This window comes from Chiloscyllium plagiosum, chromosome 48 (assembly GCF_004010195.1).
Source record: "Chiloscyllium plagiosum isolate BGI_BamShark_2017 chromosome 48, ASM401019v2, whole genome shotgun sequence".
In the NCBI taxonomy this organism is placed as follows: Eukaryota; Metazoa; Chordata; class Chondrichthyes; order Orectolobiformes; family Hemiscylliidae; genus Chiloscyllium; species Chiloscyllium plagiosum.
In genome coordinates, this window is record NC_057757.1 from 5,254,497 (window position 1) to 5,279,015 (window position 24,519).

Genomic DNA, 24,519 nt, shown 5'->3' on the forward strand with positions numbered 1-24,519 from the left:
CCCAATGTACTCTCTGCTACTTTCTCCCCACCCCCACCCTCCTCTAGCTTATCTCTCCACGCTCCAGACTCACTGCCTTTATTCCTGATGAAGGGCTTTTGCCCGAAACGTCGATTTCGAAGCTTCTTGGATGCTGCTTGAACTGCTGTGCTCTTCCAGCACCACTAATCCAGAATCTGGTTTCCAGCATCTGCAGTCATTGTTTTTACCTCATACGAGGGCTCTGGTTTATCCTGAACTTGTTTACTGTAGACCACTGTCACAGTGGCATTTCAAAGCCTGCTATTTCACAGATCAGAGACAAAAAAACTACAGGTGCTGGAATCCAACGTAGACAGGCAGGATGCTGGAAGAACACAGCAAGCCAGGCAGCATCAGGAGGTGGAAAATCTGAAACACTGACTTCTCCGCCTCCCGATGCTGCCTGGTTTGCTGTGTTTTTCCATCCTCCTGCTATTTTACAGGTGGCTGGTGGAATTTGCTGGTACATTTGCTTCCTTGATTCAAAGCATGTATCTGCTGGGAGATGTTGCTCCGATATTTATTCCACTTGGGGCTGAGAGGGAAGGCGGGGAGAAGGTGGGTTGAACAGGTCACTATGGAGTTGGTAAATGAACAGGAGGATGAATGGTTTTAGGGTTTTTATCAGGGGTTTTCGGGGGAATGATGTTTGTGGGGACAGGAGTCAGGGGAAAGGTGTTGCGTTGAGGGTTCCAGTTTTGATGTGCATTGTTGCAACCAGAGGATTATCAACACGGTATGTGTGTGTATGACAGGCATAGAGTTGACTAATGCTTTCAGCTAATTTAACATGCTTGTGAACTCAGAGTTTGTTACCTCAGTGTCGATTGATTATAACTGCCTCGGTCAGCACTTGAGCGCTGTCAGGTTCTCTTGCCAATGATGTGGATTGCAAAGTTGAGGCAGGGTTTCAGTGCTCTATATTTACCCCACATCTAATCTGTTGCCCATCCACAACATTTCCTTCCGTGATCCTCAGTCTTTCCCCAATACCTTGTTGCCGTATGGCTACATATGAATATTTGAACATGGAACAGGAGTAGGCCATTTGGCCCTAGGAGCCTGCTGTGCTATTCAACAGGATCACCACTGACCTGATTGTAATCTGAGGTCCACACTCCAGAAAACACTGTAAATCTTTCACTGCTTTGCTGAACAAGAAGCTATCCAGCAGCTCTGCCTTAAAGACTTTTCTTTCATTCTGCCTTTTCAGGAAAAGAAAGTTTGAAAGACTCAGAAACCCCAGAGAAGTTTTTTTAAACCACATCTCTGTTTTATATGGGCGAACACTTGATTTTAAACAATGAACCTCAGTTCTAGATTCTCCCATAAGAGGAAACATCAGCCCCACAATCGCTTTGTCCAGAACTCTCCAGGTCTTGTCAAACCTGACATCAAAAGACAACCCAGGTGTTAGCCTGGTTAACCTTCTTTGAACTGTTTGCAATGCACTTACATCCTTCCTTAAATAAATTCTGTGTCTTACGATCTTATACTCCACAACCATGTGATGAAGGAGCAGCGCTCCGAAAGCTTCCAAATAAACCTGTTGGACTATCACCTGGTGTTGTGAGATTTTGAACTTCCTGAAATAAGTTAATCAATACTACGGTAGTCTCACCCGTGCACATGTGAACCATATGTTCCCGACTTTTATGTTCAATTTTCCTGGTCATAAATGATAACAATAACATTCTATTAGCTTTCCTATGCTGTCCCTGCATACTAACCTTACATTATTCTTGCACAAGGACATCCAGATCCATCTGCAATCTTTCACCATTTATATAATATGCTTCTTATTTATTCCTCCTGCCAACATGAACAATTTCACATTTTCCACATTAAATTCCATTTTTCCAGTTCTTTGCCTACTCACTTCCTGTCCTTTTTTTATAGCCTTCATTTATCCTCTTCACAACTTACTTTCCTACTTATCTTTGAGTCATCAGTTTTCTTTTTAATCATACCTGCAGTCCCTTCATCCAAATCATTTGTATAGATTGTAACCGGTTTGAGGTCAGAGCATCGATCCTTGTGGCACATCACTTGTTACATCCTGATGACCTGAAAAAAATCGATTAATGCTTACTCTCTGCTTTCTGTTAGCCAGCCAGTCTTCCATCCATGCCTTTGTGCTACCCCTACAGCATGAACCTTTATTCTCCACAATAACCTTTGATGTAGCACTTTACCAAATGCCTGTTGGAAACTGAAGTATGGTACATCCACAGGTTGTGGATGTGCGGATTCATATCCACATATTTTACTTCTACAACAAACTCCAGTAGATTGGTTAAACCTTTCCACAAAACCATGTTGACTCTGCCTGATTTCCATGAATCTATCTAAATGTCCTGCTATATCTTTGTTAATAACAGCTCCTAACATTTTTCCTTTGACAGATGTTAAGCTAACTGGCCTGCAGTTTCCTGCTGTCTACCTCCTCCCTTTTTGTTACCTTTCAACCTAATGGGACAGTCCCCAAATCTAGGGAATTTATAAAAAATAAAACCAATGCACCAACCATCTCACTGGCCACTTCCTTTAAGACCCAGGAAGAAGTCTATCAGGCCCCTGACCCAGAGCTCCAACAATTTATTGTATACCACTTCTGTAGTGATTATAATTGTTCCGAGTTCTTCCCTTCATTTCATTTACTGATTTATCACTACTTCTGGCTGTTACTTGTATCCTATATCGTGAAGGATAATGCAAAATTCCAAATCAATTCATCTGCCATCTCTTTTCCTTTGTCAATTCTCCTTACTCACTTCCTATAGGACCAATGCTGACTTTGTTAATTCTTGAATTTTAAATATTTTTAAAAACTCTTATTATCGGTTTTTATATTTCTGATAGGATTTCTCTCATACTCTACCTGTCCATCTTCCTTCCCATCTATCCGCTCCACCCCCCCCCCTCCAACTATCACCATCACCCTTCCCTTCATCTACCTATCACACTGTCAGCTACCTTCCCCCAGCCCCAACCCTCTCCCATTTATCTCTCCACCCCCTCGGCTCACAGCCTCATTCCTGATGAAGGGGTTTTGCCCGAAACGTTGATTCTCCTGCTCCTCAGATGCTGCCTGACCGGCTATGCTTTTCCAGCACCACACTCTTGACTCTAATCTCCAGCATCTGCAGTCTTCCCTTTCACCAAACATGGAAGGGGTGTCCATCCCTTAGAGTTTTTCTTACTTGGAATGTATCTATTCTGTAATATACACATAAATGTCTACCACGACATCTCTATTGACCTGCCTTTTAACTTAATTTGTCAATTTATTTTAGCAAGGTTGGCATTCATCCTCTCATAGTTGCTCTTATTAAATTGAAAAATATTGTTTTGGAGCCAATCTCCCCTTCAAGGTGAAAGTAAAATTCAATCATATTATGGTCAATTAAAGACACTTTCGCTATGAGATAATTAAGTAATCCTATCTCACTGCACAGTACCAAATCTAGTATAGCCTGGTTAGGTTCAGAAAGAACTTTTCTAATACAATATCCTGAAAGTATTCTACGAGCTTCTCATTCAAGATATCTTTGCTCATCTGACTTTTCCAGTCTATGTGTATATTAAAATCACCCATGATTATCGCCACACGTTTCTGTCAAACTCCCATTATTTCTTCCTTTATTGCTAAAATATAATGTGCATTCAGATGTAGAGCCTTTAGTTTTATTCTTCTTGTAAATGCCAGTCTCTTCGAGGTTTATTCCTCGGTATATACTCTCTACCCCTTTCTGTCACTGTCTATTATTTCCAGTATTAATTCTGCTCTCTTTGTCTTTGATTTACATCTTTCCAATTGTGATCCCTTTCCTCTGCTATTCTGTTTAACATCCTATTTCCTTAGTAACCTGGCTTACAACAGCATTGAACCCAACATGGTATAGATGCAACTTTCTCCAGCATGTGGCTAGACAATGTCCCCTCCACTGGCCTTTCCATATGTTACATTTCACCAGCTACAGGCCAGCGAGAATGCTATAACTTTGTTGTTGACCCCCTGAGGCTCACATCGGCATTAGGATTATCCCTGATAATGTAGCATAGGAGTCATAGCAGTCATAGATCATAGGGAGTCATTGATCATTGGATCATAGGAGTCATTTGGCCCTTTGAGTCTACTCCAGCATTCAACCAGACCATGGCTGATTTACCTCAATGCCAATTTCCCCTATTATGTGTTGATGTCTTTAAATACCTAGAAGTTTATTCCTTTTTCTCTTGAACATATTCAATAATGGTCCCTCCATAGCCGTCTGGGGTGAGGAATCCTGAAGATTCACTACCATCTGAGTGAAGAGAGAAATTTCAATCCTGAATGGCTTACCCCTTGCTCTGAGACTGCCCTGGTTCGAGACTCCCAGCCAAGGGGAAACATTTCCTTCCTGCACCGACCTTGTCAAGCCCTTTAAATATTTTGTGCACTTGTTGTACCCCAGAGAATTCCTACTTCAAGCATTCATTCCTCACTTTGATATTCACCACAGGCCTTGACTTTTCTCCCCCTCCCCCATTTCCACCCAATCATGGTGATCCTTCTTCATCTCTAATATTGGCTCACAGCTTCCCCTCCTCCAGTTTTGGTTCACATTGACTCAGCACCACTTGCACTGAACCCCCTCTGAATTTCACCGTGCCCGCTGCCTCTCTGATGTAGACTTTGGATCCAAAGAAAGACAATAATGAGGAAAGACTGAGCATCATGGATCAACAAAGGGATTTGAATGTTCACATAAACAAATCATTAAACCTGAGTGTACAAAGATGTTAAAGATGAACGGAATGCAGCCTTTATCACTTCAGGGCTGGGATACAAATAATACATTTTTGTGGAATCTCCCAGGAACCTGAGTAATGTGGGCTCTGATAGGATTTGTAGCAAAATTGCACAACAAATCTGGCAAGGCCTATCTCAACTTCGGGAGCAGCTCGCTGCATCATTTGTGCACTTGCTGAGTGGTGAAATGAATGTCTTGCAAGGCAGCGGTCTTGCAAGCTAGATATTGTGAATTCTTGACATGGAAATCAGAGAAGGTACATGGTGACTTCAGCTCACCACTGGCTTGCACAGCACCAGATAGCATCTCAAGGTATGAACCATGGACATCAGCTCCATACAGCCCTTGACAATGGATATTGACAGTTGATACTTACCAACCCGTCACTATCCCATTGCCATCTCTCAGGTTCACTTGCAGGTCACTCAGGAAGCACAGGCTTGCTTTGTGGGATACACCAGCGACCAGCATTTGGATACTCTGCATGCAGCGACAGACAAACAACTCTTCCTAATAAAGGGCTTTTGCCCAAAACGTGCATTTTCCTGCTCCTCGGATGCTGCCTGACCTGCTGTGCTTTTCCAGCACCACTCTAATCTTGACTCTGATTTCCAGCATCTGCAGTCCTCACTTTTGCCAACTCCTAGATTGGACCAGGTGCAGGCAGGGTAGAGATATACGACCCAACCACTGCTGAGTGTCCTAAGAGGAGATTTCTGAGGGGCCTGCATGTAGTCCCTCTTCTATCCTGGTGAGCCTTGGCATCGCACTAGCTTCTTCTGATGAAAGAACACCTCCAGTATGCATTAGGCCAATGCTGTTGTCGCCATGTTTATAGTCCTGAGGACTAGTGGCTGGGATGCTGGAGTGTGGGTATATGCACCTCTCCAGCAGCCCTTGAGGGGGCTGGAGCAACCTCTCCATAGAGACAACCAGATAGTTGCATGGTCAGGGCAGCTGGGCCCCACAGCACAGCTGCACTCCTGCAGCCTCTGCAAATCAGGGCCTTTGCATCCTACATACCTATCTACTAGCCCTGTCCCTCACTGGACATGTGGACAAAGTTCCTGACTGCACACACCACAGGATCCTCTCTGTCTGGATCCTCTGAGTGCTAGTGGCATGGACCATTTTCTTCCTCAGCCAGCTGCAGAACTGTCTCCATGAAGTGGTCCCCAACTTTCTAGCGCTAACATTCTCACTTCGGAGTCAGTACGAGCTTGTAGGGAATGAGGCTGTGAGGGGAACTGAGAGAAGATGTTGCAAACAATAGTGGGAGTGGGTAGCACAAGAGCCTTGCTGGGAAGCAGGTGTAGTGCCACAGTTAGTGAGTGAGGGGTAGCAGAGAGATGCTTGTGATAGGAGTGGAGAAGATCGTTGACCTTCTTGTGACACTGTTGGCTATTCCTCCACACCGTGGAGACTACACTGAACTGGGTAGTGACCTTGGATCAGGCTGTTAGGGTGTGGTGTCATGGCCATCTCTGCTGCTCCTCTGGGAAGAGGACAACAATCCTCTGCCAGTATCTCCAACACCATCTTCCTCTTCTCTGAATTCTTACACTGTCTGTCACTGAGCAGGGCAGCGTCAGAATGCAAGAGTCCAAGGTACACATTGGCCTTTAAATATGGTACCAAAGATATTGGTTTATCAGCTGATTGGTAAGTTGTTCTGGGAACAGTCTTGGCAAGATGGGGCTAGAATGGTTCAGGAGAGATGCCAGAAAGGTAGTTAATGAATGAGATGAGTTTGGTAAGATACAGCGAGATGGCTTGCTAGGCCTTCAGGTGAAAGACCCTCCAAAAAACTTGACACAATTTGCACTTCACCAAAAAAAATGCAAAGTTCATCCCACAGCTTCAGCTGTATGGAGCCTGTCCTCGGATGCTGCCTGAACTGCTGTGCTCTTCCAGCACCACTAATCCAGAATCTGGTTTCCAGCATCTGCAGTCATTGTTTTTACCTGTATGGAGCCTTGGTAGACTCCATTTGGAATACTGCATTCAGTTTAACATGCTGAACAGGAGGCACAATGGTGGGGAGAAGGTATGGCAGTGGTAATGTCACCAGACTAACAGGCCAAAGGCTCTGGGTAAATGGGCTCAAATCTGATAAGCAGCTGGTGAAATTTAAATTCAGTTCTTCTAGTTCTGTCGCCATAGTCTTACCAGACCATAGGGGCTGCTGTCTTATTAGAGAGAAGTGACTGGTGGTGATTTAGCCTGAAGGCCACCAGACCTCAGGCAAGGGAAGAGGTTGAGAAGGAGAGTCCCTCATGGTAACCTCAAGCCAGTGATGGGAATTGAGCCCACGCTGTTGGCATCACACTGCTGTGTAAACCCCTGGAAGTGAAAGCTAGTTTCAGTCCTGGCGACCATGACAACAATCATTGATTTGTTTTTGTTACAAACACTCTGGTTCACTAATGCCATTTACGGAAGGAAATCTGCCATCCTAACTTGGTCTGGCTTACATGTGACTCCAGATCCACAGCAATGTGGTTACGTCTTAGCTGCTCCAAGAAATTGACAAGCAAGTGTACATGTATTTGGAAATGCAAGGACTGATTAGGGATGGCTTTGTGCGTGGAAAATCATGTCTCACAAACTTGATTGAGCGTTTTTGAGTAAGTAGCAAAGATGATTGATGAGGGCAGAGTGGTAGATGTGATCCATATGAACTTCAGTAAGGCATTTGACAAGGTTCCCCATGGGAGACTGATTAGCATGGTTAGATCTCTCGAAATACAGGGAGAACTAGCCATTTGGATACAGAATTGGCACAAAGGTAGAAGACAGAGGGTGGTGGTGGAGGATTGTTTTTCAGACTGGAGGCCTGTGACCAGCTGAGTGCCACAAGGATGGGTGCTGGGTCCTCTACTTTTGGTCATTTACATAAATGATTTGGATGCGAGCATAAGATGTACAGTTAGTAAGTTTGCAGATGACACCAAAATTGGAGGTGTAGTGGAAGGATGGCGTGAAACTTGAAAGGGGTCAGAAAAGATTTACAAGGATGTTGCCAGGGTTGGAGGATTTTTGAGCTACAGGGTGAGGCTGAACAGGCTGGGGCTGTTTTCCCTGGAGCGTCAGAGGCCGAGAGGTGACCTTATAGAGGTTTACAAAATTATAAGGGGCATGGATAGGGTAAGTAGGCAAAGTCTCTTCCCTGGGGTCGGAGAGTCCAGAACTAGAGGGCATAGGTTTAGGGTGAGATGGGAAAGATATAAAAGAGACCTTTTTCACATAGAAGGTGGTATGTGTATGGAATGGGCTGCCAGAGGAAGCGGTGGAGGCTGGTACAATTGCGACATTTAAGAGGCATTTGGATGGGTATATGAATAGGAAGGGTTTGGAGGGATATGGGCAGGGTGCTGGCAGGTGGGACCAGATTGGGTTGGGATATCTGGTCGGCATGGACGGGTTGGACCGAAGGGTCTGTTTCCATGCTGTACATCTCTGTGACTCTATGACTCTAAGTCATTCGGTTCAAGGGCAATTAAAGATGGGCAATAAAATGCTGACCTTCCCAGCAACACCCACATTCCAAGAAAGAATGGAGAAAAGGAAATAATACATTGGCCTTGGTGGGCATGCCACACAGTTTCTACAAAGTGATACCAGACCTTAAAGAGTGAAATAACAAGTACTGCATGCAAAGATATGGTTCATATTCCCTTTAGTTTTGAAGTGTGATGGATGATCTGACAAAACTGTTAACATGGTTCAAGTCCCAACAGCACCGAGATGTCATAACATGTCTGACTATTAAAAATATTTTTCTGATGAATGCTTTCTGTAGGGTAGAAAAAACTTCTCACGAATGGTGAAAACCAAAATGGGGTTACCGCAATCTTAAAATTAGAACTCAGCCACTGAAGACCGCAGTTGACGAACACTGTTCACATAATCGGTCAGAGAAATCTGATCCTCTCACTCCCAAAAGCTTACCACGGTTTTCACAATTTTCCACATGGACTTTAACTGATTTTATTAGGCAAGGGAATTGAGAGACAGGGAACATAGGAAAGAATTGAATGACAGATCAGCCACAATCTTATTGAATGGCAGAACAAACTGCGGGGCTTACTCATGTTCCCACATTCCTGTGCTGCCTCTCTGAGTACTTCCTCTCCACAACATGACCTTTCCTTTCCTCCCCCAGCCTACGCGCTATCCACTCAATTTCAAAACTCTGTAAGATACTGTGAAATGACTTTCTTTACAGATTGAGCTTTATGGAAAGATAAATTGTTGCTGTAGTAGAGTGCTCAGCTGGTGAGCATACATGAATTATCCCTCTACATGTTAATATAGCACTTAAATTTGAGAGTGCGCTACAAAGACCAGCAAGGAGGTCAAGCAGCATTACATTCTGCAATCAAAATCAGACCCTGAGTGCAACATGGCCGCACTCTCCTACTGCCTTTTCCCCTCTTCCTGACAGATGCTGAACACCACTCCCAGGTGTCTCTTGCATATCCTGTGATTCAGTTAAAATCACAGGAATGAAGACAGCCTGGGCACGAAAAGGGACAGTGGTTAATCCACAAAAGTCCTTGTAAAACAGGCAATTGTTTTAGTACTGCTATCACTGACTCAAAGTTTGACTCTGCTGTGTGGGAGAAGCACGTCGCTGTCACGCTGTTGCACCTCTCCCAGGTGTGAAAGCTCACAAAGCACCTCCAGCAGCAGAAATGGACCAGTCGTGTAAATACAGTGTGTGCAGGAGCAGGCCAGAAGCTAGGAATTCTGCAGTGAGTAACTCACCTCCTGACTCCCCAAAGCCTGTCCACCATCAACAAGGCACCAGTCAGGAGTGTGGATCAGTGCAGCTCCAACAATACTCAGTTAGCTTGACATTATCCAAGACAAAGCAGTCTGCCTGACTGCTACCACATCCACATTCTTCAACAGAGAATGTTGGAGAAACAACAAGTCTGGCAGCAGCTGTGGGGAGAAAAACAGAGTTCACGTTTAGAGTTTGGTTGATCATCTAACTCAATGCCACTTACCTATAGGAAAGAACAGTCCAAAAGTGTCATACTTAAAACTGGTATGCATTTGTTTCTCTATTTCTATCCACAGATACTGCCACACCTGATGACTTTCTCCAGCATTCTGAGGGTCTGCTTCAGATTTCCAGTATCCACAGTATTTTGCTTTTATAAACAGCCATACAGCACAGAAACACACCCTTCGGTCCAATCAATTCACACTGACCATGGTCCCTAACTAAACTAGTCCCACCTGCCTGCGCTTGGCTCATATCCTTCCAAACCTTTCCTATTCATGTAGTTATCCAAATGTCTTTTAAATATTGTAACTGTACCCACATCCACCACTTTCTCTGGCAGTTCATTCCGCACACGAACCACTCTCTATGTCAAAAAAGTTTCCCTTCACGTCCTTTTTAAATCATTCTCCTCCCACCACAGTTTCAGCAGTGTGTACCATCTACAAGATACACTGCAGCAACTTACTTCAGCCTTCCAGACCCAGGACTTCCACATAGGAAGACAAGGTCAGCAGATCAATGGGAACTGCACCACCTGTAAGTGCCCTCCAAGCAACGTACCATCGCGACTTGCAAATATGTCACCACTCCTTCACTGTTGCAAGGTCAAAATCCTGGAACTCCTTTCTTGAGTGTTCCTACATCACATGGATTACAGTGGTTGAAGAAGACAGTTCACCACCACTTTCTCAAGGGATAATTAGGATGGACATTAAATGCAGGCCAAACCAGTGATGCTCACAACACAGGAAAAAAAAAGTGCTTCATATCAGCACTCTAAAACAACCAATTGTTAATTTTAAGATTGTAGGATTTACAATTGGAAACCTTTCACCAATGTCCTGTGACCTACTCCTAAGGTTTTTCTCTCAAGGTGAGGATTTGAAACTGAGTGTCAATAGGTGAGGAGAGACTGGTTCTTTGCCTGACTGTGATATCCTTCCATTTAGAAACAGTGTGAGGAAGCCTGCACCCTCCCAGGAAACTTCACTCTTCCAAAAACCAATGTCAACTACAGAGAATGGGAAACAAAAGACGTAAGTTGGTATTCTGTTCATGATTCTTTCCGATAAGCATATAAGTGGAATGGTATCTGGCTGGTCATCAACTTAAGGCTATCAATTCTAGTCCAAATCTTATCTGACTGGCCTGGAATTCTGACCAACTGGGGCAAGACTTCTGCTTAATTCAGGGAAAAAGAATGTGAAATAGGTTTAGAATAGAATAAAATTAAGTTGCTAGAACAGGACAGCTTTGCGTCTCCCCTACAATTGGCCCTAATTTCAGGTTGGAAGTAAAAGAGGAATGTTGACTCCTGCTGTGGCTAGGGCGAATGTCTTCATAATTTGCATTTGTCTACAGCATGATGCACACCTTTTGGGATTAGATTACTTACAGTGTGGAAACAGGCCCTTCGGCCCAACAAGTCTACACCGCCCCACCGAAGCATAACCCACCCATTCCCCTACATTTACCCCTTACCTAACACTATGGGCAATTTAGCATGGTCAATTCACCTGACCTGCACATCTTTGGACTGTGGGAGGAAACCGGAGCACCCGGATGAAACCCACGCAGACACGGGGAGAACGTGCAAACTGCACACAGTCAGTCGCCTGAGGAATTGAACCCAGGTCTCTAGCGCTGTGAGACAGTAGTGCTAACCATTGTGCCACCGTGCCGCCCACTGCATTTCCTATAAAAGCTATACTTGATACAAGCAGATGCTTGGTCAGATGTTCTCTTCAACCCATTTTACATTGTTCCCTTGCATCTGGTTTTCACTAAGCCCATTGTGGTAAGGAGGAAGGGCATTTAAGAATTGGACATGTGGTGTGTCACTGGTGTGTCACTGTTGATCTTAAGTCAAGCCTGAGTGATTAAGTGAAAACCTTCACTAATGAGCATCTGATGCAAAATGTCTCATCTTAGTTCACAGTAGTTGTGGAACCACTACACAAAGCTGCCTCTACTTTGATTGCAAAAGTGAGGACTGCAGGTACTGGAGATTAGAGTCGAGAGTGTGTGCTGGAAAAGCACAGCAAGTCAGGCAGCATCCGAGGAGCAGGAGAATTGACATTTCGGGCAAAAGCCCTTCATCAGAAATTCCTGCTGTCAACTCTCCTGCTGTTCGAATGCTGCCTGACCTGCTGTGCTTTTCCAGCACCACACTCTCGACTCTACTTTGATTCTTGTTGAGTCCAGCTTGCTTTAAATCTGGTTGAATAATACTTGAACATTATAGATGCTATAACCATAGGAAAACCTCAGTTATAGGTAATTAGAGATGCTTAAACTGTATTAAAAGCAATTGCAATTTCAATGATCAGAAAATATGCTTAAAATGTAATATTTTCCATTCATTTTACTGTAATGAGGGTCTTCTTGATGAGACCAGTTATTTTCAGCGACATAGCAGCTTTTGTTTACATATCAGCTTTACCACAATACAAAATCTCAATGTGCTTCACAGAGGCACAGAAAAACTTTTCTGCAGCTGTCAGTGAGACATCAGGATGGTGTTTGCCTCCCTGGTGCCAGGGTCAAGGATGTCTCGGAGACAGTATAGAGTATTTTGAAAGGGGAAGGTGACCAGCAGAAGGGTATTGTACACGTCGGTACCAATGAAATAGGTTGTGAAAGGGATGAGGTTCTTCAGAGAGAATATAGGAAACTAGGCAGGAGATTAATAAGTAAGTCCTCGAGGGGACTAATATCTGGACTACTACTGGTGCCACGTGCTAGTAAGAGAGGAATGGAAGAATGGGAGGTTGAAGAGCTGGTGCAGGGGTCAAGGATTCACCCTTTAGGATCATTGAGATCTCTTCATGGGTAGAACCAACTTGTATGGTTCTCCCTGAATTGGAATGGGACTAATATCCTTGAGGGAGATTTGCTCATGCTACTCAAGTGGTTTTAAATCAGTAAGGGGTTTGGTGGGAACCAAAGCGATAGTGAGAAAGAGGAAAAGCTGAGGCAGGTACAGGCGATAAGGGAAGCAAGTCAAATAGTCAAGGCAGACGAGAGCTTGGCAGAGAACGAGATAGGACCGATAAATTAGACTGCATTTATTTCACTGCAAAATGTCTGACAGGTAAGACAGATGAACTCAGGGCATATTTGGGAACATGGGACTGGGATATTATAGCTATTCCAAACGTGACTTAAGGACGGACAGGACTGGCAGCTTAATATTCTAGGGTATTATTACTATTAGAAGGATAAAAAAGGAGGCAAAAGAGGAGTACTCCAAATGGGGCCTAACCAGAGCTTTATAAAGTCTCAGCAGCACAACGGTGCTTTTATATTCCAACCCTCTTGAGATAAATGACAACATTGCATTCGCTTTCTTAATCATGGACTCAACCTGCATGTTTACCTTTAGAGAATCCTCTTCTAGCACTCCCAGATCCCTTTGTACTTTGGCTTTACGAATTTTCTCACCGTTTAGAAAGTAGTCCATGCTTGTACTCTTTTTTCCAAAGTGCAAGACCTCGCATTTGCTCACATTGAATTCCATCAGCCATTTCCTGGACCACTCTTCCAAATTGTCTACACATGAAAGAAGTGAAACTATCACTGTATTCTAACAGATGAAATGCTTAACAGACAATCAATTTTTCAATGTATAATTTCAGTTACATCACACTGCAAATTTTTGCTATAAATTCTGTGTTACGATTGAGCCCTCCACAATCACCTGATGAAGGAGCGTCGCTTCGAAAGCTAGTGTGCTTCCAATTAAACCTGTTGGACTATAACCTGCTGTTGTGTGATTTTTAACTTTGTACACCCCAGTCCAACACCGGCATCTCCAAATCTTAAATATACTCAGTGACCTGGCCTCCACAGCCTTCTGTGGCCATGAATTCCACAGATACACCACTCTCTGGCTAAAGAAGTTTCTCCTAATCTCTGTTCTAAAGGTTCTTCCCTTTACTCTTAGGCCGTTCCCCTGGGTCCTCACCTCTCCTGCCAATGGAAACATCTTCCCAACGTCCACTCTGTCCAGGCAGTTCAGTGACTTTCAATCAGATCTCCCCTCATCGTTCTAAACTCCACGGCGTATAGTCCCAGAGTCCTCAAACATTCCTCATCTGTTAAGCCTTACATTCCTGGGATCATTCTCAGGAACCTCCTCTGAATCCGCTCCAGGGCCAATACATTTTTCCTGAGGTATGGGGCCCAAAATTGTCACAATATTCTAAATGTGGTCTGACCCATGCCTTGTAAAGCCTCAGCAGTACAGCCCTGTTTTTATATTCTAGATGAATGACAACGTTGTATTTGCCTTCCTAACTACTGACTTAACCTGCATGTTTACCTTAAGAGAAACCTGGACTAGGATTCCCAAATCCCTTTGCACTTCCGACTTCCGGATTTTCTCCCCATTAAGAGAATAGTCCATGCCTCTATTCTTCCTACCAAAGTGCATGGCCTCACACTTTCCCACATTGTATTTCATCTGCTACTTCTTTGTCCACTCTCCTAACCTATATAAATCCTTCTGCAGCCTCCCCACCTCCTAAATACTACCTGCCCCTCCACCTATCTTTGTATCATCTGTAAACATAGCCAGAGTGCCCTCAGTTCCTTCATCCAGATCACTAATGTATAAAGTGTCAATGGGGGAGCACTTTGGACAATTCTATTAGTTTTAAAATAGTTGTGGAAAAGAATAGAACTGATTAAAAAGTTAAAGTTCTAAATTAGAGTAAGGCTAATTTTGATGATATGAGACAGGACCTTTCAAAAGTTCATTGGGGAGGCTATTCGCAGGTAAAGGGATGATTGGGAAGTGAGAAGCCTTTAAAAATGGGAGAACATGAGAGTTTAGAGACGGTATATTCCTGTTAGTGTGAAGGGCAAGGCTGGTAGGTATAGGAAATGCTGGATAATTAGAGAAAATGAGACTCTGGTCAAGAAAAAGGAGGCATATGGTAGGAATAGACATCTAGGATTCAGTAAATCTGGTAATAGATGGGTGTAAGGGCAGTAGGAATATACTTAAGTGGGAAATTAGGAGGGCAAAAAGGGGACATGAAATAGCTTTGCAAATACAGTTAAGGAGAATCCAAATATTACACATTAATTGCAAAAGAGTAACTAGGGAGAGAATAGGGCTTCTTGAAGATCAACGTGGTCATCTATGTGTATAGAACCTAGGAGATGGGTGAGATACTAAACTAAAATTTTTGTGTGGGCAATAATGTCTGTCTTACTTGACTGAGTTTTTTGAAGAGTTGACAAAGAAGATTGTTATGGCAAAATGGTGGACCTTGTCTATATGAACTTCAGCAAAATGTTTGACAAGGTTCCACATGGTAGACTAGTTAGCAAGGTTAGATTACATGGGATCTAGGGAGAGCTAGCCAATTGGATACAAAATTGGCTTGAAGGTAGGAGACAGAAAGTAGTGGTAGAGGGTTTCTTTTTGGACTGGAGGCCTGTGTTCAGTGGTGTGCCACAAGGATGAGTATGCGTTCGCTGCTTTTTGTCATTTATGTAAATAATTTGGATGTGAATATAGGAGGCATGGTTATTAAGTTTGCAGATGACACCAAAATAAGTGGTGTAATGGACAGTGAAGAAGATTATCTTAAAGTACAAAGACACCTAGATCAGATGAGCCAATGAGTGGCAGACGAGTTGGACTGAAGGGTCTGTTTCTGTGCTTGAAATAATTGCGTAGAGGCCAGTATCCTGTCACCAAGTCGCCCTTTATTTACATGTGTACAGCACACTGGCTGTGGCTAGTTTCCCTTAAGCCAGTCCCTTAAGTGAGGAGATTCTGAATCTCCTGTTTATATCTGTCAGCCAAGGCTCCCTAATCGGCCCAGGTTAACCGCCCCAATCAAAGATCTCATAGTCAATAAGATCCACCTGATTCCATTCACTACAGTGCAGTATGGCTCTATGACTCTAGAAGTGTTGTAAATCAAAATCTGACTGCAAACCAATTAATCTCCCTCAGTCCCAGCATATTGCAATTAGTACAGGTAATCAAGCAAGGAAAGAGAGACTGAGGCAGAGAGAGAAAACAGTGAACTCGAGGCCAGTTAGCCTGACATCAATCATCGAGAGAATGTTTGGAATCCCTTAAGGAAGTCTCAACAACCCACTTTCAGAGCTTAGTACTCCAGGTAGCTGAAGGCATGGCCACTGATGGTAGAATGACTAAAATTGGGGAATGCCCAAGGGCCAGAATTAGGGGAGCACAGAGATCCAGAAGGTAGCAGATTGAACAAAGTCAGCATGGTTTTAAAAAGGGGAAAGCATGTTTGCCAAAATTTATTGGAATTTTGAGGATACAATTAATAAAAAAGATAAAGGAGAACCGGTATAAACTTGTATTCCAAAATACATCTAATGAAGTGCCACACCGGAGATCGATACATAAGTGAAGGGCTCATGGAGTTTTGGCTAATATTTCAACATGGATAGTGGAGTCATTTTTAGGGATCAGAGCATAGAGATAAATGGATATTTTCAAGTTGGCAGGTTGTGACTAGTGTAGTGCCACATGTTTCAGTTCTGGGATGGTTTAAAGTGAAATGGAAATGTAACGTGAGGAGAATGCAAAAAAGCTATGAGCAGATTAATTGAGTACGCAATGAGGTATTTTAAAGAATCTAATGTGGGAAAATGTGAGGTTATTCATTTTGGTCATAAGAACAGATGACCGAATATTTCTTTAAAAGATGCAAATGTTGATATTTGGAAGCATTTTTATAAGGAATACAAAATTCATGGATGTATAGCATGCAATTAGCAAGGCAAAATGCATGTTGGTCTTTATTGCAAAGGTATTGGAGTGTAAGATCAAGGAAGCTTTGCTTCAGAGCTTTGGTGAGACCACACCTGGAATGATTTGTGCTGTATTAGTCTACACGTCAAAGGAAGGATATATCTATATTTGAGCCAATGCCCCAAAGGTTCATTTGGATTGGTTCTGGGTTGTCCTGTGATGAGAAATTGAGTAAATTGGGCCTTTACAGTTTGGAAGTTAGAAACATGATAAGAGATAGTAGAAAAATATGGAAGATTCTGAAGGGTTTGACATGGAAGATACTGAGAGGTTGTTTCCATTGTTCAGGGAATTTAGAATGCAGAAGCATGCTCTCTCAGTAAAAGGGGAACAATTGTTTAAGACTGAGATGAGGAGGAATTTTATTACACATAGAGTTGTGAACCTTTGGATTCTGTGCCCCAGAGGGTTGTAAATGCTCCAACGTTGAACGCATTTAAGGCTGAGAGTGAAAGATGTTTGGTCTCTCAGTGAATCAAGGAAATGTGGAGTCAGCAATAGAATTAGGGCCAATGATCGGCCATGATTATCTTGATGACAAAGCAAGGTAGAGGAGGGCTGAATGGTCTACTTCTACTCTAATTCCTTATGCTCTTAACACAATATTAGAGCAATTGATCGAAAGCTTAGTCAACGAAGTAGGTTTTAGTGACATTCTTAAAATAGGAGACAGAGATGGAGTTCTGGGAGGGAATTTCAGAGCTTAGTACTCCAGGTAGCTGAAGGCATGGCCACCAATGGTAGAATGACTAAAATTGGGCAATGCCCAAGGGCCAGAATGTGGGGAGCATAGAGATCCAGAAGGGTCATAGGCCTGGAGAAGATTACAGAGATAGAGAGGTGTGAAGTTTGCTGGCATTAGATAACATGTATGAGAATTTTAAAATTGAGGCACTGTTTAGATGGGAGCCAGTGCAGCAAGCATAGGGGTTGAGAGGTGAAGAGGAGTAAAGACATAGGTAACAGACTTTTGGATAACTTCAAGTCCATGCAGACTCTGGAAGGTCGTCCAGGCATAATTTGGAATACCCAGTTCAAGAAGTGACAAAGGCATGGCTGAGGGTTTCAGCAGCAGTGAAGTTGAATGATGTTAGAGAAATGGAAGCGGGTGGTCGGCGTGATGGCCCAAATAATGTGATTGTCAGCTCAGGACACCATCTTGTGAACTGTCTGGTTTGGTCTCAGCCTATTAGCAATGATGGATTCAATCTCAAGAGTGACATGATTTGTAGCAAGGATTAAAGATAGCTTTGGTCTTCCCAATGTCTAATAGGAGAACATTTCTGGCCATACACTCCTTGATGTTGAATTAACAGACTGATAGTTGAGCAACAGTGCGGCGTCAAGAGCTGAGTGTCATCAGCATACATTGGAAAATGAAAATGTTGCTTTCAGATGAAGTGACTGAGGAGCTACTTGTTGGTGAGAAATAGATGGGACCAATGATAAATCCTTGGGGAAGTACCAGTAAGAGGAGGATTAGAAGCAACTGCAAGTGCTTCTCTGGGCATGATTAGGTAGATAAGAATGGAACTGGGTGAGGACAGTCCCACCCAGCTAACCAGTAATAGAGACAATCAAATTGGATTGTACAATGGTATCAAAGCCTACTGACAGGTTGAGAAGGATGAAGAAGGACAGTCTAATTTGGTCACAAGCCATTTGGTACTGTAGCAAGAGTGGAAACTTAATTGGAAGAATTCAAGCATGGCGTTTCTGGAAACATGAGAACAGACTTGGAAGGTGATCAGAACCTTCAAGCGCTATTCAACTGTTCTGTATTTGAAATTGCATCCTAATCTTTGTCTGACTGGTCAGCACTTAGTAGTCAGACCAGTCATAAAATGAATAATGTAATTTACACTGAATGTGAGATAGATTTTAATACAAGATGGCTGGTGTTGGAGGATTTAAATCAACAATATCACTTTCAAACTTCTCACCATCTTCTCTAATTTTATGACTTGATTTATGTCTATGTCATCAAAATGAGGTCACTATGGGAAATGTTTTGGAAACATTGTTCTAATCTGTACCTAGTATCTATATCTGACACCAGATGTGTACCTTGATGTTAGGTTTGGTATTGTGCCATAATGTGACACCATCACATTGAGTCATTTCAGTATCATCTTTTTTAAACGATAGTGAATTCACCAGAAGGTATTTTGATGTTGGTTTAGTTGAATAACATCAGACTTGTGGAAACTTGGCTATGGCTTAAATTCACCACAATTATATCAAAATTTAAAGGGCTAAGTTATAAGGAGAAGTTGCATAAGATTGGTTTGTACTTCCAATTTATTGGAAGCCTTAAAAATTGCAAAACATTTGGCAAGTTCGATGAAGGAAACTGGTACCTTTGGTGAAATCAATAACAAGGGAAATTATCTTAAATTAAAACAAGGCAATAGCAAAATCACTTTTTCATATAAAGGATAGTGAAAATGTAGAACACTGTTTCCTCAAAATATTATGAATGTTGTGGTGATTTGGGAGAAATTAGGGGTCAATTTTTAACTTTCAAGGTGAGGATCGACAGGATTTTGTTAGGTTGCAAGTTAATTCCAGATCAGGGTGATCATTTAACTGAATGGCTGAACAACCTTTAGGGATTGAATAGCATCCTGCTGTTCTTTTGCCCAGTTTGTGGAGTGAAGATTCTGAGATTATGTATACCTATTAATATTTTAAAGGTAAATAGGATGTAGGACAAACCATTGAGCCTGTGTCAATGGCAGATCAATGTAAGCAAAGGTAAAATAGTCACTTGGTAGACATAATTTCCAATTGGACAGCATTTGCTGAACAATCTCAAATCTACAAGTTACATGAACAACCAGTTTAAGATGTTCTGTCAGGCTCACAATGCGGCTCATTCACACTTGTGAGAAGCAACGTATTTTATGTAGAATTAAAGAACATATTCAGGCATTGTGTCTTTTAAAAGTGAAACAAAAGCATGGGAGTCAATTGCTCCCTGTGCATTCTCCACAGTAACACCTCAACTAGACTTGCCAACCAACCAATTAAAATGACTTAATTGCATTTCTCGAGATTAAGAAAGGGATTGATAAAGCTTCAGGTTTATTGTTCACAAAGATAAAAGGTTTAAATACCACAAGACGAGTTGGGAGCCAGGAGGGACATCAGGTGAAAGTTTTTGGCCAATAGGAAGAGATTGTCATGAGGAACATTGAATCAGGACCTATGATCAAGAAAACTTAAGGAATTTGAGGAGAAGAGGGTATTTTTTGAATGGGATGTGGGCATCTTTGTGCAGTGATTGTTCACCATTTCTAAGTGCCCTTAAACTGAGCAGCTTACTAGGCCATTTGAGAAGACATTCAACTATGTCACTATGGGTCTAGAGTCACATATTGGCCAGACTGGGTGAGAACTGCAGATTTCCGTCCCTTATTGGGATTGTATTATAGACCCCTGAATAGTCAGAGAGAAATTGAGAAACAAATTTGTAAGAAGATCTCAGTTATGTGTAAGAATAATAGAATAGTTATGGTAAGGAATTTTAACTTTACAAACATAGAGTGAGACTGCCATAGTATTAAGGGTTTAGATGGAGAGGAATTTGTTAAGTGTGTACAAAAAAATTTTCTGATTCAGTATGTGGATGTACCTACTAGAGAAGGTGCAAAACTTGACCTACTCTTAGGAAATAAGGCAGGGCAGGTGACTGAGGTGTCAGTGAGGGAGCACTTTGGGGCCTGCGACCATAATTCTATTAGTTTTAAAATAGTGATGGAAAAGGATAGACCAGATCTAAAAGTTGAACATCTAAATAGAAGGAAGGCCAATTTTGACAGTATTAGGCAAGAACTTTCAAATGCTGATTGGGGGCAAATGTTCGCAGGTAAAGGTATGGCTGGAAAATGGGAAGCCTTCAGAAATGAGATAACGAGAGTCCAGGGACAATATATTCCTGTCAGGGTGAAAGGAAAGGCTGATAGGTATAGGGAATGCTGGATGACTAAAGAAATTGAGGTTTTCCTTAAGAAAAAGAAGGAAGCATATGTCAGGTATAGACAGGATAGATCAAGTGAATCCTCAGAAGAGTATAAAGGCAGTAGGAGTATACTTAAGAGGTAAATCAGGAGGACAAAAAGGGAACATGAGATAGTTTTGGCAAAAAGAATTAAGGAGAATCCAAAGGGTTTTCACAAATACATTAAGGACAAAATGGTAACTCAGGAGAGAATAGGGCCCCTCAAAAATCAACAAGGCGGCCTTTGTGTGGAGCCGCAGAAAATGAGGGACATACTAAATGAGTATTTTGCATCAGTATTTACTGTGGAAAAGGACATGGAAGATATAGAATGTCGGCAAATAGATGGTGACATCTTGAAAAATGTCCATATTGTAGAGGCAGAAGTGCTGGAAGTCTTGAAACGCACAAAAGTGGATAAATTCCCCAGGACCTGATCATGTATACCCTAGAACTCTGTGGGAAGCTAGGGAAGTGATTGCTGGGCCTCTTACTGAAATATTTTTATCATCGATAGTCGCAGGTGAGGTGCCGGAAGACTGGAGGTTGGCTAACATAGTGCCACTTTTTAAGAAGGGTGGTAAGGACAAGCCAGGGAACATTAGACCAGTGAGCCTGACGTCGGTGGTAGGCAAGTTGTTGGAGGGAATCCTGAGGGACAGGATGAACATTTATTTGGAAAAGCAAGGACTGTTTAAGGATAGTCAACATGGCTTTGTGCGTGGGAAATTATGTCTCACAACCTTGATTGAGTTTTTTGAAGAAGTAACAAAGAGGATTGATGAGGGCAGAGCGGTAGATGTGATCTAAATGGACTTCAGTGAGGCGTTCGACAAGGTTCCCCATGAGAGACTGTTTAGCAAGTTTGGATCTCACAGAATACAGGGAGAACTAGCCATTTGAATACAGAATTGGCTCAAAGGTAGAGGACAGAGAGTGGCAGTGGAGGGTTGTTTTTCAGACTGGAGGTCTGTGAACTAGTGGAGTGCCACAAGGATCAGTGCTGGGTCCTCTGCTTTTCGTCATTTATATAAATGATTTGGCTGTGAGCATAAGTGGTATAGTTAGTAAGTTTGCAGATGACACCAAAATTGGAAGTGTAGTGGACAGCAAAGAGGGTTATCTCGGATTACAATGGGATCTTGATCAAATGGGCTGATGGGCTGAGAAGTGGCAGATGGAATTTAATTCCAATTAATGCGAGGTGCTGCATTTTTGGAAAGCAAATCTTAGCAGGACGTAGACACTTAATGGTAAGGTCCTAGGGACAAACAGACCTTGGAGTGGAGCGTCGGAGGCTGACCTTATAGAGGTTTACAAAATTATGAGGGGCATGGATAGGATAAATAGACAAAGTCTTTTCCCTGGGGTCAGGGAGTCCAGAACTAGAGGGCATAGGTTTAGGGTGAGAGGGGAAAGATACAAAAGAGACCTAAGGGGCAACTTTTTCACACAGAGGGTGGTACGTGTATGGAATGAGCTGCCAGGGGATGTGGTGGAAGCTGGTACAATTGCAACATTTAATAGGCATTTGGATGGGTATATGAATAGGAAGGGTTTGGAGGGATATGGGCTGGGTGCTGGCAGGTGGGACTAGATTGGGTTGGGATATCTGGTCGGCATGGACGGGTTGGACTGAAGGGTCTGTTTCCATGCTGTACATCTCTATGACTCTATGAGTGCAGGTTCATAGCTCCTTGAATGTAGAGTCACAAGTAGATAGGATAGTGAAGAAGGCATTTGGTATGCTTTCCTTTATTGGTCAGAGTAATGAGTACAGGAGATGGGAGGTCATGTTGTGGCTGTACAGGACATTGTTTAGGCCACTTCTGGAATATTGCGTGCAATTCTGATCTCCTTCATATCGGAAAGATGTTGTGAAACTTGAAAGGGTTCAGAAAAGATTTACAAGGATGTTGCCAGGGTTGGAGAATTTGAGTATAGGGAGAGGCTGAACAGGCTGGGGCTCTTTTCCCTGGAGTGTCGGAGGCTAAAGGGTGACCTTATAGAGGATAGGATAGGGTAAATAGGCAAAGTCTTTTCCCTGGGGTGGGGGAGTTCAGAACTAGAGGGCATAGGTTTAGGGTTAGAGAGGAAAGCTATAAAAGAGACCTAATGGGCAACATTTTCACTCAGAGGGTGGTATGTGTATGGAATGAGCTGCCAGAGGATGTGGTGGAGGCTGGTACAATTGCAACATTTAAAAGGCTTTTGGAGGCTATATGAATAGGAAGGTTTTGGAGGGATATGGGCCGGGTACTGGCAGCTGGGACTCGATTTGGTTGGGATATCTGGTTGGCATGGACAGGCTGGACTGAAAGGTCTGTTTCCGTGCTGTACATCTCTACGACTTCATGACTGTATAAAGGACATTAATTAAACCAGACAGTTTTTTTAATGACAGTCATTGTTAGTTTCATGTCATCATCAGAGACTAGATTCAGTTCCAGTTGAAAATAAATTCCACCAACTGCTCTGTACTCCATAGTTTTCACCTGGACTCCCAGGATTACTAATGTTTACACATTGCTAACATTTACACTATGCCTCAAACTCCTCTAAAGGTGTGCAAAGGAGGAAAGTAGGTATAGGGTGAGTGGTTTAAGTGTGTCGTCTGTGTAACTATTCAATGTGGGTAATTGATAAGCTGATTAACAAGTTTAAAATGGTTGGTCAATGTAATTTTATGTCTGGTGGTATATTCTGCTACTGAGGTCCAGCTGTGAGCATCTTGTGTTCCTGCTGAAGCCTCATCATATAATTATTGTGCTGTCTTGGGTCAGTTAGACCAGAATTGTCTTGGACAGTTTGCCAGGTCAATTAGAGGTTAGGTGCTTTTCTTCAAAGAAAATGGTGATTCCTAATTTAAAGTTAGGTTTTGGTCTGGTGTGTGTTTTTTTGCATTAACAAACCTCAACAAACAACTGGTTTACTTCCTTAAGTATTTTGACTGACGCAGAAGTGACCAATGTTTCAAAGTGACCCTTTTTCAGAAACTGAATATCTTTCTATCAGGTATATAATTTTGCATTGGGGAGGGGTTGGTTGGCTCACTTGGCTCGATGGCTGGCTTACGATGTAGAGTAATGCCAATAGCATGATGTGGTGTCCCTCCGGTCTCTCTAATGGGAAACCAGTCCAATGTTCTATTAAGACTATGGCAATATAACCTTATGATTCCAACATCCAACACCAATCTTCTACCTGCTGTGATTTGTTTTTAATTATTTAATGTGGGTGTCACAGGCAAGGCCAGAATTTATTACCCATTCCTGGAATTCAGTCATTTGTTTGGCCATTTCAGATGATTACTGTAAGCCTGGAGTCAGGTGTAGGCCAGACCAGGTCAGATTGGCTGGTTTCCTTCCCTAAAGGACATGTTGTAAAAACCTGTTTGTTACACAAATTGGTGTTAGTTTTTGTAGTGATTGTAACAAGGTCAGCCAACTGGACCTCAGAATATGAGTTCCCTGACTGGACTTGATCAACAGCCCCAATCAGGGAGACCTGACTGACATAAAAGGATGAATATCAAGGAGACTGGGCCCCAGACTCCGCCCTCAGACCCCACCCCTCCAACTGTAACAAGGACAGAACGCCCCTGGTGCTCACCTTCCACCCTGCCAATCTTCGCATAAACCAAATCATCTGCCGACATTTCCGCCACCTCCAAACAGACTCCACCACCAGGAATATATTTCCCTCCCCACCCCTTTCCGCCTTCCGCAAGGACCGTTCCCTCCGTGACTACCTGGTCAGGTCCATGCCCCCCTACAACCCTCCCTTCCATCCTGGCACTTTTCCCTGCCACCGCAGGAACTGTAAAACCTGTGCCCACACCTCCTCCCTCACCTCCATCCAAGGCCCTAAAGGA

The 24,519-nt window shown here is 42.8% G+C and overlaps 1 protein-coding gene and 1 long non-coding RNA gene across 5 annotated transcripts in view; one reads left to right on the forward strand and one right to left on the reverse strand.

The window, feature by feature from the left end:
* The window catches only part of LOC122544344, an 87,187-nt gene that overhangs the window by 24,723 nt on the left and 37,945 nt on the right, over positions 1-24,519 (reverse strand). Inside the window, exons 1-2 of one of the 3 annotated variants that reach the window (XR_006310325.1) lie at positions 13,214-13,255; positions 1,992-2,088 (exon numbers count right to left, since the gene is read on the reverse strand). This is a non-coding gene — a long non-coding RNA (uncharacterized LOC122544344). Of the gene's footprint in view, positions 1-1,991; positions 2,089-9,587; positions 9,615-13,213; positions 13,256-24,519 lie in introns of those variants that run through there. The other 2 variants (XR_006310324.1, XR_006310323.1) reach the window with 2 other exon arrangements.
* epoa (erythropoietin a) overlaps positions 1-24,519 on the forward strand; it is a 63,320-nt gene that overhangs the window by 20,163 nt on the left and 18,638 nt on the right. For both annotated transcript variants that reach the window (XM_043683548.1, XM_043683549.1), the window contains exon 3: positions 10,785-10,871. In XM_043683548.1, the coding sequence (XP_043539483.1) occupies positions 10,785-10,871 (87 nt within the window). The remainder of the gene's footprint in view (positions 1-10,784; positions 10,872-24,519) is intronic.